Genomic DNA, 13,763 nt, shown 5'->3' with positions numbered 1-13,763 from the left:
AGTTACATGGTGGTGATCAGCCATTTAGTTGCTAAATGAAAGTGAAAGTGAAGTCGCTCAGTCGTGTCTGACTCTTTGTGACCCCATGGACTGTAGCCCACCAGGCTCCTCTGTCCATAGAATTCTCCAGGCAAGAGTATTGGAGTGGGTTGCCATTTCTTCCTCCAGGGGATATTCCCGACCAAGGGATTGAACCCGGGTCTCCCGCATTGCACTCAGACACTTAACTGTCTGAGCCACCAGGGAAGCCCAGACCCTCGTGGACTGTAGCCCACCAGGTTCCCCTGTCTATTAGATTTCCCAGGCAAGAACATTGGAGTAGGCTGCCATTTCCTTCTCCAGGGCATCTTCCTGACCCAGGGATTGGCCCACACCTCCTGTATTACAGGGCTTCCCAGGTGGTGTTAGTGCTAAAGAACCTGGCTGCCAATGTAGGAGATGTAAGAGATTTGAGTTTGATCCCTGGGTTGGGAAGATCCCTTGGAGAAGGAAATTGTAACCCACTCCAGTATTCTTGCCTGGGGAATCCCATGGACAGAGGGGCCTGGTGGTCTACAGTCTACGGGGTTGCAAAGAGTCGGACACAACTGAGCACTGAGCACACACACATTTCTGTATTACAGCTGGTCTCCTGCACTGCTCGTCAGAAAGCTGCATTTCTTTTTTTCAGGATGATGAGATTCTGTAGATCCAGGCCCAATGGCTTATCTGACAGAACGTGTAAAGCCTCTGAAACCTGTTCTATCTCAGGTTTGAACCTGAACCTGGATAAGAGCAAGACAACCTTGTTTTAACCGAAAAGAATACTATTCGCTACCAATGCAGCTTCAAATCTTTTTTCCCTCTAAGAAAATATGATCTTATAAAGTATAACCCAATGACAAAGAGCAAAGATACCAGCTTCAGATGAACCTACATTCATGTATCAGTTATTCCACTGAGTGGCAACAGTTACTGTACCTTCCCCTGGTCTCAGCTTCTAGAGCTACAAAATGGGAAGAACAGTGATACGGAAAGAGTAAAGGGACAAAGTAGGAGATTAAACAGCTAATCCCACTGGGGGACTGTAAGTGAAGCAAAAGGTATAGGAGACTCCTGTAAGTTAATGATGACTGAAGGAAGCAGACTTGCTTAACAACAAAACCAAGTAGGCTTGTTTAGCAACAACAACATGTAACAAGAGCAAGAGACATGCCCCCAAACACTAAAACAATGCTAGAAGTGAGCCCCAGTGAGGTCAATAAGTTAATGATTCCCAGGATTTAGTACACCCCCGCGTGTACTCCGGGGGTTGATGATGGACAGGGAGGCCTGGCGTGCTGCAATTCTCGGGGTCACAAAGAGTTGGACACGACTGAGCGACTGAACTGAACTGAACTGGGTATATATAAAGAACAGTATATATTGCTTAAATTCAAATAAAAATATATATTCATATGTGTATATACACATAGAAAAAAGAGAGAGAAAGGGCCAGGCAAATAATATAAGTAAGTAGAGGAGGCTAGAGGTAAGAAATAATTGGCTCTCCCAGTTTTTTCTTTTTCTACATTTATTGGAGGCATGGATACCACAGAAATACTTTTTTTCTTATTGCTACCACTTGCTCCATGGAAGAAAAGCTACAACAAACCTAGACAGCATATTAAAAAACAGAGACATCATTTTGCTGACAAAGGTCTGTATAGTCAAAGCTTTGGTTTTGCCAGTAGTCATGTACAGATGTGAGAGTTGGACCATACATAAGGCTGAGTGCTGAAGAAATGATGCTTTTTAACTGTGGTGCTGGAGAAGACTCTCAAGGGAATTTCAAGAAAAACTGTGTGGCTAAAGTGGAGTCAGAGAGTATGGGAGATGAGTTCACAGAGGTGAGCAGGCCACACGACAAAGGTGAAATTTAGCCTAAGGAAAATAAGAAGGCATTGGAGAGCTTTAAGCATGGCGGTGATGGGCAAAGATTTATGTTTGTCAGAGATGCCTCTGGTTTCTGAGAAGAGAATAGACTGCAGGGGGAAGGAGTAGAAATTGTCACTGGGGGCTATTGCTGAGCCTGCAAGAGACGACTGGGGTTTGGGGCAGGTGATTGTGGGCAAAGTGGTTGCTATTGTTCAGCTGCTTAGTTACGTCTGACTCTTTGTGACCCCATGGACTGCAGCACACCAGGCTTCCCTGTCTATCACCATCTCCTGGAGCTTGTTCAAACTCATGTCTATTGAGTCAGTGATGCGATCCAACCATCTCATCGTCTGTCGTCCCCTTCTCCTGCCTTCAATCTTTCCCAGCATCAGGGTCTTTTCTAATGAGTCAGCCTTTCCCATCAGGTGGCCAAAGTATTGGAGTTTCAGTTTCAGCATCAGTCTTTCCAATGAATATTCAGGACTGATTTCCTTTAGGACTGACTGCTTTGATTTCCTTGCAGTCCAAGGGACTCTCAAGAGTCTTCTCCAGCATCACAGTTCAAAAGCATCAGTTCTTCAGTGCTTAGCCTTCTTTATGCTCCAACTCTCATATCCATACACGACTACTGGAAAAACCACACCTTTGACTAGACTGACCTTTGTTGGCAATATGCTGTCTAGTTTGGTCATAGCTTTTCTTCCAAGGAGTAAGTGTCTTTTAGTTTCATGGGTGCAGTCACCATCTGCAGTGATTTTGGAGCCCCCCAAAATAAAGTCTCTCACTGTTTCCACTGTTTCCCTATTTGCCATGAAGTGATGGGACCAAATGCCATGATCTTCATTTTTTGAATGTTGAGTTTTAAGCCAACTTTTTCACTCTCCTCTTTCACTTTCATCAAGAGGCTCTTTAGTTCTTCATCTTCTGCCATAATGGTGGTGTCATCTGCATATCTGAGTTTATTGATATTTCTCCCAAAAATCTTGATTCCAGCTTGTGCTTCCTCCAGCCCAGCATTTTGCATGATGTACTCTGCATGTGAGTTAAATAAGCAGGGTGACAATATGCAGCCTTGATGTACTCTTTCCCCAGTTTGGAACCAGTCTGTTGTTCCATGTCTGGTTCTACCTGTTGTTTCTTGACTGGCATACAGGTTTTTCAGGAGGAAGTTAGGGTGGTCTGGTATTCCTATCTCTTTCAGAATTTTCCATAGTTTGTTGTGATCCACACAGTCAAAGGCTTTAGCATAGTCAATGAAGCAGAAGTAGATGTTTTGGGCAAGGTGGGGAGATTTCAAATATCTTTCAAATGTAGATTTCACAGGATTCACTGATGGACTGACCATGGAGAGAGGATTTGCCTTCTAGGCCTAATCAACTGAGTGAATGGTGGTACCATTTCTTGAGATGGGGAAGACCCACTGAAGAGTGGGATTTAAAAGCTGGGATTTAGGGATGTCCTTGGTGGTCCAGTGGTTAAGATTTCACCTTCCAATGCAGAGGGTGCAGGTTTGATCCCTGGTCAGGGAATTTGGGCTTCCCTCGTAGCTAAATCGGTAAAGAATCTGCCTGCAATACAGGAGACCTGGGTTCAATCCCTGGGTTGGAAGATCCCCTGGAGAAGGGAATGGCACCCCAACTCCAGTATTCTTGCCTGGAGAATCCCATGGACAGAAGAGCCTGGCAGGCTACAGTCCACAGGGTCGCAAAAGTCGGACACGACTTAGAAACTAAAACACTACCACCAGGGAACGAAGATCCTGCATGCCTCGTGGCCAAAAACCCAAAACATAGAACAAAAACAATATTATAAAAGATTTAATAAAGACTTAAAATGGTCCATATTAAAATTTTTCAAAGATTTTTATTCAGTTCTGTTCTGGTCATGCTAAGTTTGAGAGGCCTTTAGATATCCAAGCCAAGTAGGCTTCTGGGAATTTGAAAATCAGAGGGCAGAGATATAAATTTTGGAGTTGTCAGCACAAGAGGGCCAAGTGTGATCTGCAGGGAGGGAGTATGGATACAGAAAAAGGTCTATGACTGAGTTTTACACATTTTAGAGCATAGAAGAAGCAGAGTCAGCAAGGAGGATAGAGAACGGGTGGGACAACTCAAACCAGGAGACTGGAGCATGGTGACCTGGAGGCTGAGCTGAGAAAGTGTTTTCCGGGGAAGGAGTAAATGGTTATGTCATATGCTGTGGAGAAGTTGAGTTTGTGGATTGGATTTGACCTTGAAGATCACTACCTTTGACCTTAACAACAAAGGTCATTTGCAATCTGGAAAGGAACAATTTCCTTGTATGCGTGGAAGCAAAGGCCTAATTGGGATGGGTGACAGAGCCAATAAGTGAAAACGTAGAAATAATGGGTCTAACTTCTAACATCTAGGGATGGCTGCTTACAAGTCATGTGCGTGCGTGCTTAGTTGCTGTTGTGTCTGACTCTTTTGCAACCCCATGGACTGTAGCCCACCAGGCTCCTCTTTCCATGAGATTTCCCAGGCAAGAACACTGGAGTGGGTTGCCATGCCTTCCTCTAGTGGGTTGTCATGCCTTTCTCTAAGGGATCTTCTCAACCCAGGGATCAAACCCCTTTCTCTTGCGTCTCCCTCATTCACAGGCAGATTCTTTACTACTGTACTACCTTAGAAGACTACATTCAAGGTCCTAAAAATCCCTAAGAGTTTTATGCAGAATTCTGGGTGTGTGTGGCAAGGTGTGTCCTCCAGCAAGAGAGGCCGTATCTTTCTTCTGATATTTAAAAGAGTTTGTCACTGTAAACCTTGCAGTTTACAGTAGCTGATGAACACTGCCAGCCTTAGCTCTCCGGGCTAGGCTGGAAGAGTGTGGAACTCTCCCTACGTGCTAGTTTCCTGTTCTGGTCCACATGGGGCTTCCAGCCGTGAAAAGGAGAAGAAACGAAAAAGAAAAAATTTAGTAGGCTTCTGTTTTTTATCCATTAGAGCCCTTTAAAACTTAACGTTACAGAAGCAATTCTCAGGTTTGAAATATTTTTTCTAGGCTAAAATAGCACCTCTGTGCGACCTCTGGTGGATGCTACAAAAAATGCAGCACCCCATGCGGTCTTCATTTCATATGAAAAATATTTAAGAAGTCTTCCCTGATAGCTCAGTTTGTAAAGAATCCACCTGCAAGGCAGGAGACCCCAGTTGGATTCCTGGGTCTGGAAGATCCTCTGCAGAAGGGATAGGCTACCCATTCCAGCATTCTTGAGCTTCCCTTGTGGCTCAGCTGGTAAAGAATCCATCCGCAATGCACAAGACCTGGGTTCAGTACCTGGGTTGGGAAGATCCCCTGGAGAAGGAAAAGACTACCCACTCCAGAATTCTGGCCTGGAGAATTCCATGGACTGTATAGTCCATGGGGTCGCAAAGAGTTGGACATGACTGAGCCACTTTCACTTTCAATATTTAAGATTGCCTAGAAAAATAAATTTTTATAAACCAAATGATTTTTCCTAATTATTCAGACTGACATAAATAAATTTATCCATTAAGAATCAACACACCATCCAAATAGTGTATAAATGAGCTTTTATGTAATCTCTGAAATGAAGGGGACCCAAATACAATTGCAGATTGGGTTTCAGAGAAACAATTTAGTTGGTCATTCTGCATCCATCTGTAGAGTTCAAACATTCTTGCCTGGAGAATTCCACGGACAGAGGAGTCTGGTGGGCTGCAGTCCATAGGGTTGCAAAGAGTTGGACACGACTGAAGCAACTTAGCACAGCACAGCCCGTTTTTCAACAATTCTCCTCAGAAAACGTCAAGTTCTCTACGTACAGGAGTCATGTCTCATTTCTTTTATATCTTCAAGCAACTGCTGGTATCCAAGAGGGTTTCAATAAAAACATGAAATATGCACCTAGTAATCACAGAGAAGGAACTATAAAAAATAAGGAGCTCCAGCAGTTTCAAAATAATGTCTATAAGGGATTCTTTAGAGCATGCATGTGTGTGTGCTCAGTTGCTTTAGTCATATCCAACTCTGTGCGACCCTAACCTGCCAGGCTCCTCTGTCCATGGGATTCTCCAGGTTAAGAATACTGTAGTGGGTTGCCATGCCCTCCTCCAGGGAATCTTCCTGACCCAGGGATCGAACCCACATCTCCTGCATGGATAGGCAGATTCTTTATCTCTGAGCTCTCAGGGAAACCCTCTTTAGAGCATATCTTTTTTCAAATGAATCATCAGTGTGAGCTATCAATGCCCAGACCATGTAACCCATATACTATGTATATGTGAGATAAAATCCTGGGATGAATTGACCTATTTAAATGACTTAGATTCTTCTGAGTCAGTGATTTGCAAAGTGGGGTCTCTGGACCAGCATCATCAACTTGGGACTTGGTAGAAATACAAATTCTTGGGCCCCATCCCAGACTTTCTAAGCCAGTTACTCTCTAGATGGGGCTCAGCCGTCTGCTTTTAACCTGTAATTCCTAGATAATTCTGATGCAGTCAATACTTTGAGCATCACGGTTATTGGTACTACTTATGGAGAAGGCAGTGGCACCCTACTCCAGTACTCTTGCCTGGAAAATCCAATGGGCAGAGGAGCCTGGTAGGCTGCAGTCCATGGGGTTGCTAAGAGTCAGGCATGACTGAGTGACTTCAATTTCACTTTTCACTTTCATGCATTGGAGAAGGAAATGGCAACCCACTCCATTGTTCTTGCCTGGAGAATCCCAGGGACAGGGGGCCTGGTGGGCAGCCGTCTATGGGGTCGCACAGAGTCGGACATGACTGAAGTGACTTAGCAGCAGCAGCAGCATATTGATAAAGGTTGAGGATGTTATTGTGCTTTCCAGACACTTGGAAAAAATTCTACTTATCATTAAGTAGAAATAAATCCACCAAAAATGTGGAACAGCAATGTAAATACATTAATTTATTTGGGCAAAGGCAAAATAATTATATAAAATTATCCAAGAACCTCTCAGGGGGCTGTTTTTCTTTTAATACTCATGGTTTTACAATAAATAAAATAATCACTGCCATCAAACAGGTAATTTTATATCCATTTTGCAAACATACTTAATTTGTCACTGAGATTACCTGCAGGTGGATGTTTAATGTGGCATTCATCTCTTTTAATATAAAGTTCTTCTTCGAGTACTTCCTTAATTCTCTTATGTGGTTCACAATATAAAAACTTCTTCCCTGTGAAGGTATTAACAAAATTGGTTACTTATCATAAATTCTGCCCAACCTTCTAGCCATTATTTACATAAATAACTACTTTTTAAAGAGACAAATCCTTCCATACAAATAACAGGTGTTTCATCCTGCAGACTCTATTTTGGAAAGATCCCTTCCAGTGTAACTTTTAGCTTTGCCGGGGAGAGAACTTTATATTTTGTGGTTAAGTTTCAGATAACTTATTTTAAGTATTATGAAGTAATATATGAAGTTTTCTTCATTAACTTGAAGAAAACTTTCATTTATTCAATAAATTCTTATTAAAGACATACTCTGTGCCAGGCATTTGGGGCAGAGGACACAGCAGTGAATAATAAAGATATATGGTGGCTCAGACGGTAAAGAATCTGCCTGCAATGTGGGAGACCTGGGTTTGATCCCTGGGTTGGGAAGATCCCCTGGAGAAGGGAAAGGCTACCCACTCCAGTATTCTGGAGAATTCCATGGACTGTATAGTCCATGGGGTCGCAAGAGTTGGACACGACTGAGCAACTTTCACTTTCATGCATAGAGCCTACAATCCAGATACATGATACAGAACAGTCTAGTAGTATTTCATCAGCTTTTTAAAAGAATAAACCTGAATTGTAGTGGAGTGTCACTAATGGACATATGACCTTTTCCTGACCTCCAAACCTGGCCCCACAAGACTTCACTGTTACAGTTGAGGATGGACTGTTTTTTCTAAGCTCTTTAGCTACATTTCTTCTGCTCAGCCCAGGGAGTCATCTGAGCCCATATGTCTCTCCAGACTCTCCTGTCAGCCCTTCTCTCTCTTGCTCTCTGAGCTCCGGCCACGTGGCCTTTCTGTCCATCCCCACACATTGTCTCCTTTGTACATTCTATTTTCTCTGCCTGAACTGTCCTTCTCATAATTATTTTTGCCTGGGTAACTTCTACCTGAATGTCAGGTCTAGGCTGAGATGTCAGTTCTTTAAGGAAATTTTCCTTGGCTCCACAATGTCCCTGGTTACTTTTCCTCTTTGCTTTCATTTGACTTATTGCAATGTGTATGCAGCCTCATTTACTTTATGTACAATTTTATTTGTGTAACTATTAGCACCGTATGTCTCCCTTGCCAGGCTATATACGGTGAGAGCAGAGGTGTTGTCTGTTCAGCTCATCAGAGTCCTAGAACAGAGTGTGACATAATAGTAGATTTCCCTGCTGGTCCGCCTGCCAATGCAGAGGACACGGAGTTCGATCCCTGGTCAGGGAACTAGATCCCACATACGTCGGGGAAGCTAAGCCTGTGCACCACAACTGCTGAGCCTAGAGCCTGTGAACTACCGAAGCCCCTGCTCCCCAGAGCCTGTGCTCCTCAATGAGGGATGCCACGGCAGTGAGAAGCCGGCACACTAGAGAGCAGCCTCCGCTTGCCACAACTAGAGAGCGCCTGCATGAAGCAATGAAGACCCAGCACAGCCAAAAATAAATAAATACAAATTAAAAAAATAATAGGTGCTCAACAAGTGTGTGTTCAAGTGGAACTAAAGCATTCAGGTGGAGCGCAGATTCCTCTGTGTGTGTGTCTGCCCACCCAGCCCTGTGAACAGCAGGCAGCCAGTAGTTCTAGTCCTAGTGCTTAAAAACTCAGTCCAGGGAGCCATGGAGAATCTCAATGACCGATACAAAGATATGGCAGGTGTCCTCTTTTCTAGACTAACTGATGAAGAACAAATTTGACTTGTGTGCAGACTGGCCCAAATGGGGCAAGAGACCTAATGCTTCTCGCCACGGGTCTAGGTCATTCCTGGTCGTGAGACCCAAACACACCCTCAGACATGAACAAGGTAGAGTGAGATATTCTCTGGGTCTGGGCTTGTTTTCCCCCAAATTCAGAGTCATACAAATGAGAGATGAATGTGGGTCAGCATTACTCAAGTTTAACTCTGGATTAAAATTTAGTTAAATCATGATCTTCAGGCAGAAAAGGGTTTAAGAAATTTGGCTAAGAGGAAAAGCCTATAATAGCTCAGTAGAAATGAAGAGATCACTTGCTGTAATTTGATGTCTCTTGACAAATTTCAGCCCTTCTCTCACAAGAATTCACAGAAGAAATCATCAAAGGTTTCAAGGAACTATGAAAAATGACAGACTTGTAAACAGCTGTGTGCGCGTGTGCATGTGCATGCACACTAAGTCATGTCCAACTATTTGGGACCCCATGAACTGTAGCCCACCAGGTTCCTCTGTCAATGGGATTTTCCAGGTAAGAATGCTGGAGTGGGTTGCCATTTCCTACCAGGGGATCTTCCTGGACTAGGGATCAAACCCGTGTCTCCTGCATTGGCAGGTGGATTCTTTACCACAGTGGCACCTGGGAAACTCATAAAGAGCTAGTTTGGGCAAATATTCCTTGCTCTAAGAAAGACAAAGAGAAAGACAAGAAAGGAAGGAAGCAACAAGCTGGCTACTAACAATTGCTACGGTTTATTGAATGCTACCATGCTCTAGGCATCTTATGTATACTATCTTTCTTCTTGACAATCAGCCTATAGGAAGGTAAAATTATTCCTACTTTATGGAAGAGGGGCTTCCCTTATGGCTCAGCTGGTAAAGAATCTGCCTGCAATATGGGAGACCTGGTTCAATCCCTGGATTGGGAAAGGCTACCCACACCAGTATTCTGGCCTAGAGGATTCCATGGACTACAGTCCATGTGGTAGCAAAGGTTTGGATACAACTGAGCGACCTTTCACTTATGGATGAGAAAGTAAGTTTCAAAAGTTTTTAAAACTAGTCATAAAAATTAAAAGAAATTTATTCTTTCAAACTGTGGTTCAGGAGAAAACTTTTGAGAGTTCTTTGGACAGAAAGGAGATCAAACCAGTCAATCCTAAAGGAAATAAACCCTGAATGTTCACTGAAAGGACTGATGCTAAAGCTGATGCTTCAATACTTTGGCCACCTGATGCAAACAGCTGATTCTTTGGAAAAGACCCTGATGCTGGGAAAGATTGAATGCAGAAGGAGAAGGGGACAACAGAGAATGAGATGGTTGGGTGGCATCACTGACTCAATGGACATGAGTTTGAGCAAACCTCAAGTGATAGTGAAGGACAGGGAAGCCTGGGATGCTAGCAGTCCATAGGGTCACAAAGAGTCAGACATGATTTAGCGACTGAACAACATAGCTGACCCTCTCAAACCAAGTTACTAAACTGGCTAGATTAAGGAGATGTTGTAGCCATAGGATAGTATTTGCATTTCGGCAAGACATTTGATAAAGTGCATTCATATAGGAGGCAGAGTGCCCAGCCAAAGATGCTTCTTGACAGATCAGGGGCTTCCAGAGACTCTACTTGGACTGTGGGGTTCACCATTTAATTAGTTAATCTGAATATAGGAACTTCCAGCAAACTCACCAAATGTGAGAATGACACAGACTTGGTGAATGGTTTACGGGCTGAATGGCAAACTCAGGACTCAAAGGGCCTTCCATACTTGGAATGAAGTGTTCATATCCATAGGATGGTATTGATGGGGATAATATAACGACCTGCATTTAGAACTGAACAGAGGAACTCCATAAGTATAGGACAGAAAAGGCCTTGGTCAAATGTTTTCAATTGGACAGACGGGAAAAGAGAAACTAAGGATGTCATAGATTGCATTTGTTGTGTGTTAAGAATCTAATGTGTCTGCCTAAACAGCTATTGTGAATTTATATAGATTCACCTAATAGAAGTATAATGTTCAGATCAAGCGAAGTTATGGTCCTACCACACTACCCTAATCTGATGGTACCTAGAATACTGGATTCAGTGATTTAATAAAACGGAGAATATTGGGATAGTTCAGCCAGCATGGTGAGAGCACTACAAATTATTTTAAAGATAACACTAAAATGAATAAATAAAGGTAACACTGAGGCGATAAAAGATTTGGTGGGGCTCAAATAGCCACTGTTATATAATTCAAAGATGTTTCAGTGGGAAAGGGCCACCTTTTATCTGTGTATATTTGGGAGCAGATGTGTGATTAGGGAGTAGAAGCTGTACAGACACTGAGGACCTTTCCAAAAAATAGAGACTGAAGACTTAAAAAACAATTTTTTTTTAAAATTAAATGGGTACTTGTGCCCATTTAATTTAACAGGTATGAGTAATCTGTCTCTACTTGAGCTGAGGCCCTAAACAATGAGCTCAGGAAGGTTGAGGCAGGCACTCTTTATATGTTTCTACCCTGACTCTGTCAGCCCCTGAGTGTTTGGACACCAGCCTTAATTCATTACTCATTTCCCAGCAACTGCCCAATGGAAGGCACACAATCAGGACTCAATATTTGTTCAACTGACAAGCAAATGGCTAATTCCACCTTTTACTCCTACAGCCAAAAGGAATAAAGAACCTCTAAATTCTAGTATCGCTTATGAGAAAATTTCCAGGTAGAATTTCAAGTCGGAGTAAGGAATTCCTTAAATATACTGAATACTTACATATACACTGAACTTAGTTGCTCTAAATAAAAGTCTCTGCATGCTGTTGACAAGAACAAGAATGAGGCATCATAATCAAGTATATTGTGACTGATGCTGAGGAAAGAGGCAGGCAACAGCAGTTCTGAGGCTCCTAGGGAGGTGCTGGGCTCTCAAGAAGGGGTGTGTGGTCCCTGGGGGAGAGGAAGTCGAGCTGCTTCAGCCCAACCCTTGCTCTCTAGAGGGGTAATCAGCGAGGCTCTGCAGAATGGCTGAGAATTGCTCACCTTCTTCAGACTATTATTTTCATCTTCATCATTCCTTAGCACCTACTGAAGACATGTGGGGCACACGGGGCTGGGAAATATCTGTAAATTTATGGAACAAGATGGATAAGCGCTTTGACCTGGCGCGGACTCAACTTTCAACTATGTTGGTTGTGAACCAGAACTGCTTTTTACTTCTTGCAAGGTTGTTTGTGTGTTTGGCAGGACAGGAGGAAACAGCAGCAGTGTGTTAACATGTGACCCATAATTGTGAGACTCTAAAAGGGTCAGGTTATCATAATTTATGAACGGAGAATCCAAGAGATGGGAGTTTAAGTGTTTGAAGGCGTTCTCCTGCACTGAGTGATGCTGGGCAAGGTACATCCTTACCGCTAGTTTAGACTTTAGTTTCCCGGTTTGTAAAATGAAGGAATTGACAAAAATGATACGTGTATTTCCATGCGTGTGTATATAATTTATGTATTTAAAAATTAATTTCATATTTTATATGTAAAACAAATTTTTATATTTTACACAATTTTAATTAAAATATATTTTGTAATTTAATATTTTGAACACTATATGTATGTGTATTCATACGTACACAATTTTTTTCAATACCTTCCAGGCCAATGCCACTGCCCATTAAGTTGGAGGCTACCTGGGCTCAGATAACCTTTTATGAAGGAGGGCTTGGGGAAATGGACCAGATGCCTTTGGCCCTTACCTTTGCCAAAACAGCAACTCCAACCCCTCCCTCCAAAACCTTTGCGGCTTCAGCTAGTCCCACCGCAGTTTCCCCGTTCGCCTTTCACGGCTTCCCCTCGCCCACGTCCCTCCCACCGTGTCGACGGCTGGAAGGGAACTCACACTGCTTGCGGGACTCCTGGGGACCACCGCCGCCGGGTTCTCCGCGCACCGCCGCGCACCCCAGGCCTGCGGGAGGCCCGGACTGCTCGCCATCGCGGCCCGCCTGAGGGCAACGTCACGACTGCCGCGGCCTCCTCTTCCCTCATGCCCCGGGGTCTTCGTGGCCGGCAGCCGCTGGCCTTCTCCGCTCTGCCGCGCGCAGCCAGGGAACGCAAGGCGTCTCTGGTTGCCATGGTGACAGGATCCTCCCCCTCCCCCCCACCCGCCGCCTAGCAGCTCTATTATGCTGGTGTCTCCTGAGTTCCTCGCGCCCAGGAAGACAGACGCTGAAGTTGGGGAGCTGTGATTACTTACCCACCAAAGCAAAGGACTTTCTGTTAATTTCTCGTGTGTTTGTCACAGCAGTTTCGCAAGAGAGGCTTTACTATTGCCTCGTAGGGAAGCTGAGATTCAAAAAGCTAAGAACATTGTCTGAAGTTAGGCAACCAAAAGTGGCACAAGCCGGAATCCGAATTCAGAAAAGTTTGGTCCCAGAGGCCAAAGAGTAGATAGCCACCTGGAACAGGTAAGAGCGGGAGCAGGGACTGGACACGTGAGTTCAGGCAAGGTCACTGGTTTCACGCAGTGATAATATTTGTTGTGTCCCAGCTCCTTGCTACACACACAACATGATGGAATAAATCAATATTAAGGATTCCTAACTTTTGGATTGTAAATTCTTGTTGTTAAACAACTCTTGTAGTGTCAAGCACTTTTGTATTCACAATCTATTTCAATCCATATAATAAGTGATTTTACAGATGAAGTCAAACTCAAAGTTCAATTTGAATAGCAAATGGGAAACTCTAGGGTTTTTGGAGTATGACGTTGCTTTTGTTTTTGCAGTTATTTAAAACAATGTTGTGGTTTTACTTTTATGAAAGCTAAATGTGCAGAATTAAAAAGTTCTACAAGGAATGTAGTCCAATGCAACTGCCTCCATCTTACCTCCATTTTACTCCACTTTTCACATCTTTGGGCTGATAATTTAGTATCTACAACACATAACCAAATGCTCACTTTGCCGCTTTTTATATTTTTCAGTTT

General features: G+C 43.4%; 1 protein-coding gene across 1 annotated transcript in view; it reads right to left on the bottom strand.

Annotated features, from left to right (window-relative positions):
* LOC105004859 (chromosome unknown open reading frame, human C11orf97) overlaps positions 1 to 12,856 on the bottom strand; it is a 33,574-nt gene extending 20,718 nt beyond the window's left edge. The window contains 3 exon segments of the mRNA XM_010862617.1: positions 6,978 to 7,082; positions 12,678 to 12,786; positions 12,788 to 12,856. Of these exon segments, the coding sequence (XP_010860919.1) occupies positions 6,978 to 7,082; positions 12,678 to 12,786; positions 12,788 to 12,823 (250 nt within the window). The 5' untranslated portion in view covers positions 12,824 to 12,856.
* Between the last annotated feature and the right edge of the window lie 907 nt (positions 12,857 to 13,763).

The sequence above is a fragment of the Bison bison genome, unplaced genomic scaffold (genome assembly GCF_000754665.1).
Source record: "Bison bison bison isolate TAMUID 2011002044 unplaced genomic scaffold, Bison_UMD1.0 scf7180017858201, whole genome shotgun sequence".
NCBI classification, from domain to species: domain Eukaryota; kingdom Metazoa; phylum Chordata; class Mammalia; order Artiodactyla; family Bovidae; genus Bison; species Bison bison.
The sequence above is the reverse complement of the archived record's forward strand: the minus strand, read 5'-3'. Positions and strand labels throughout refer to the sequence as shown.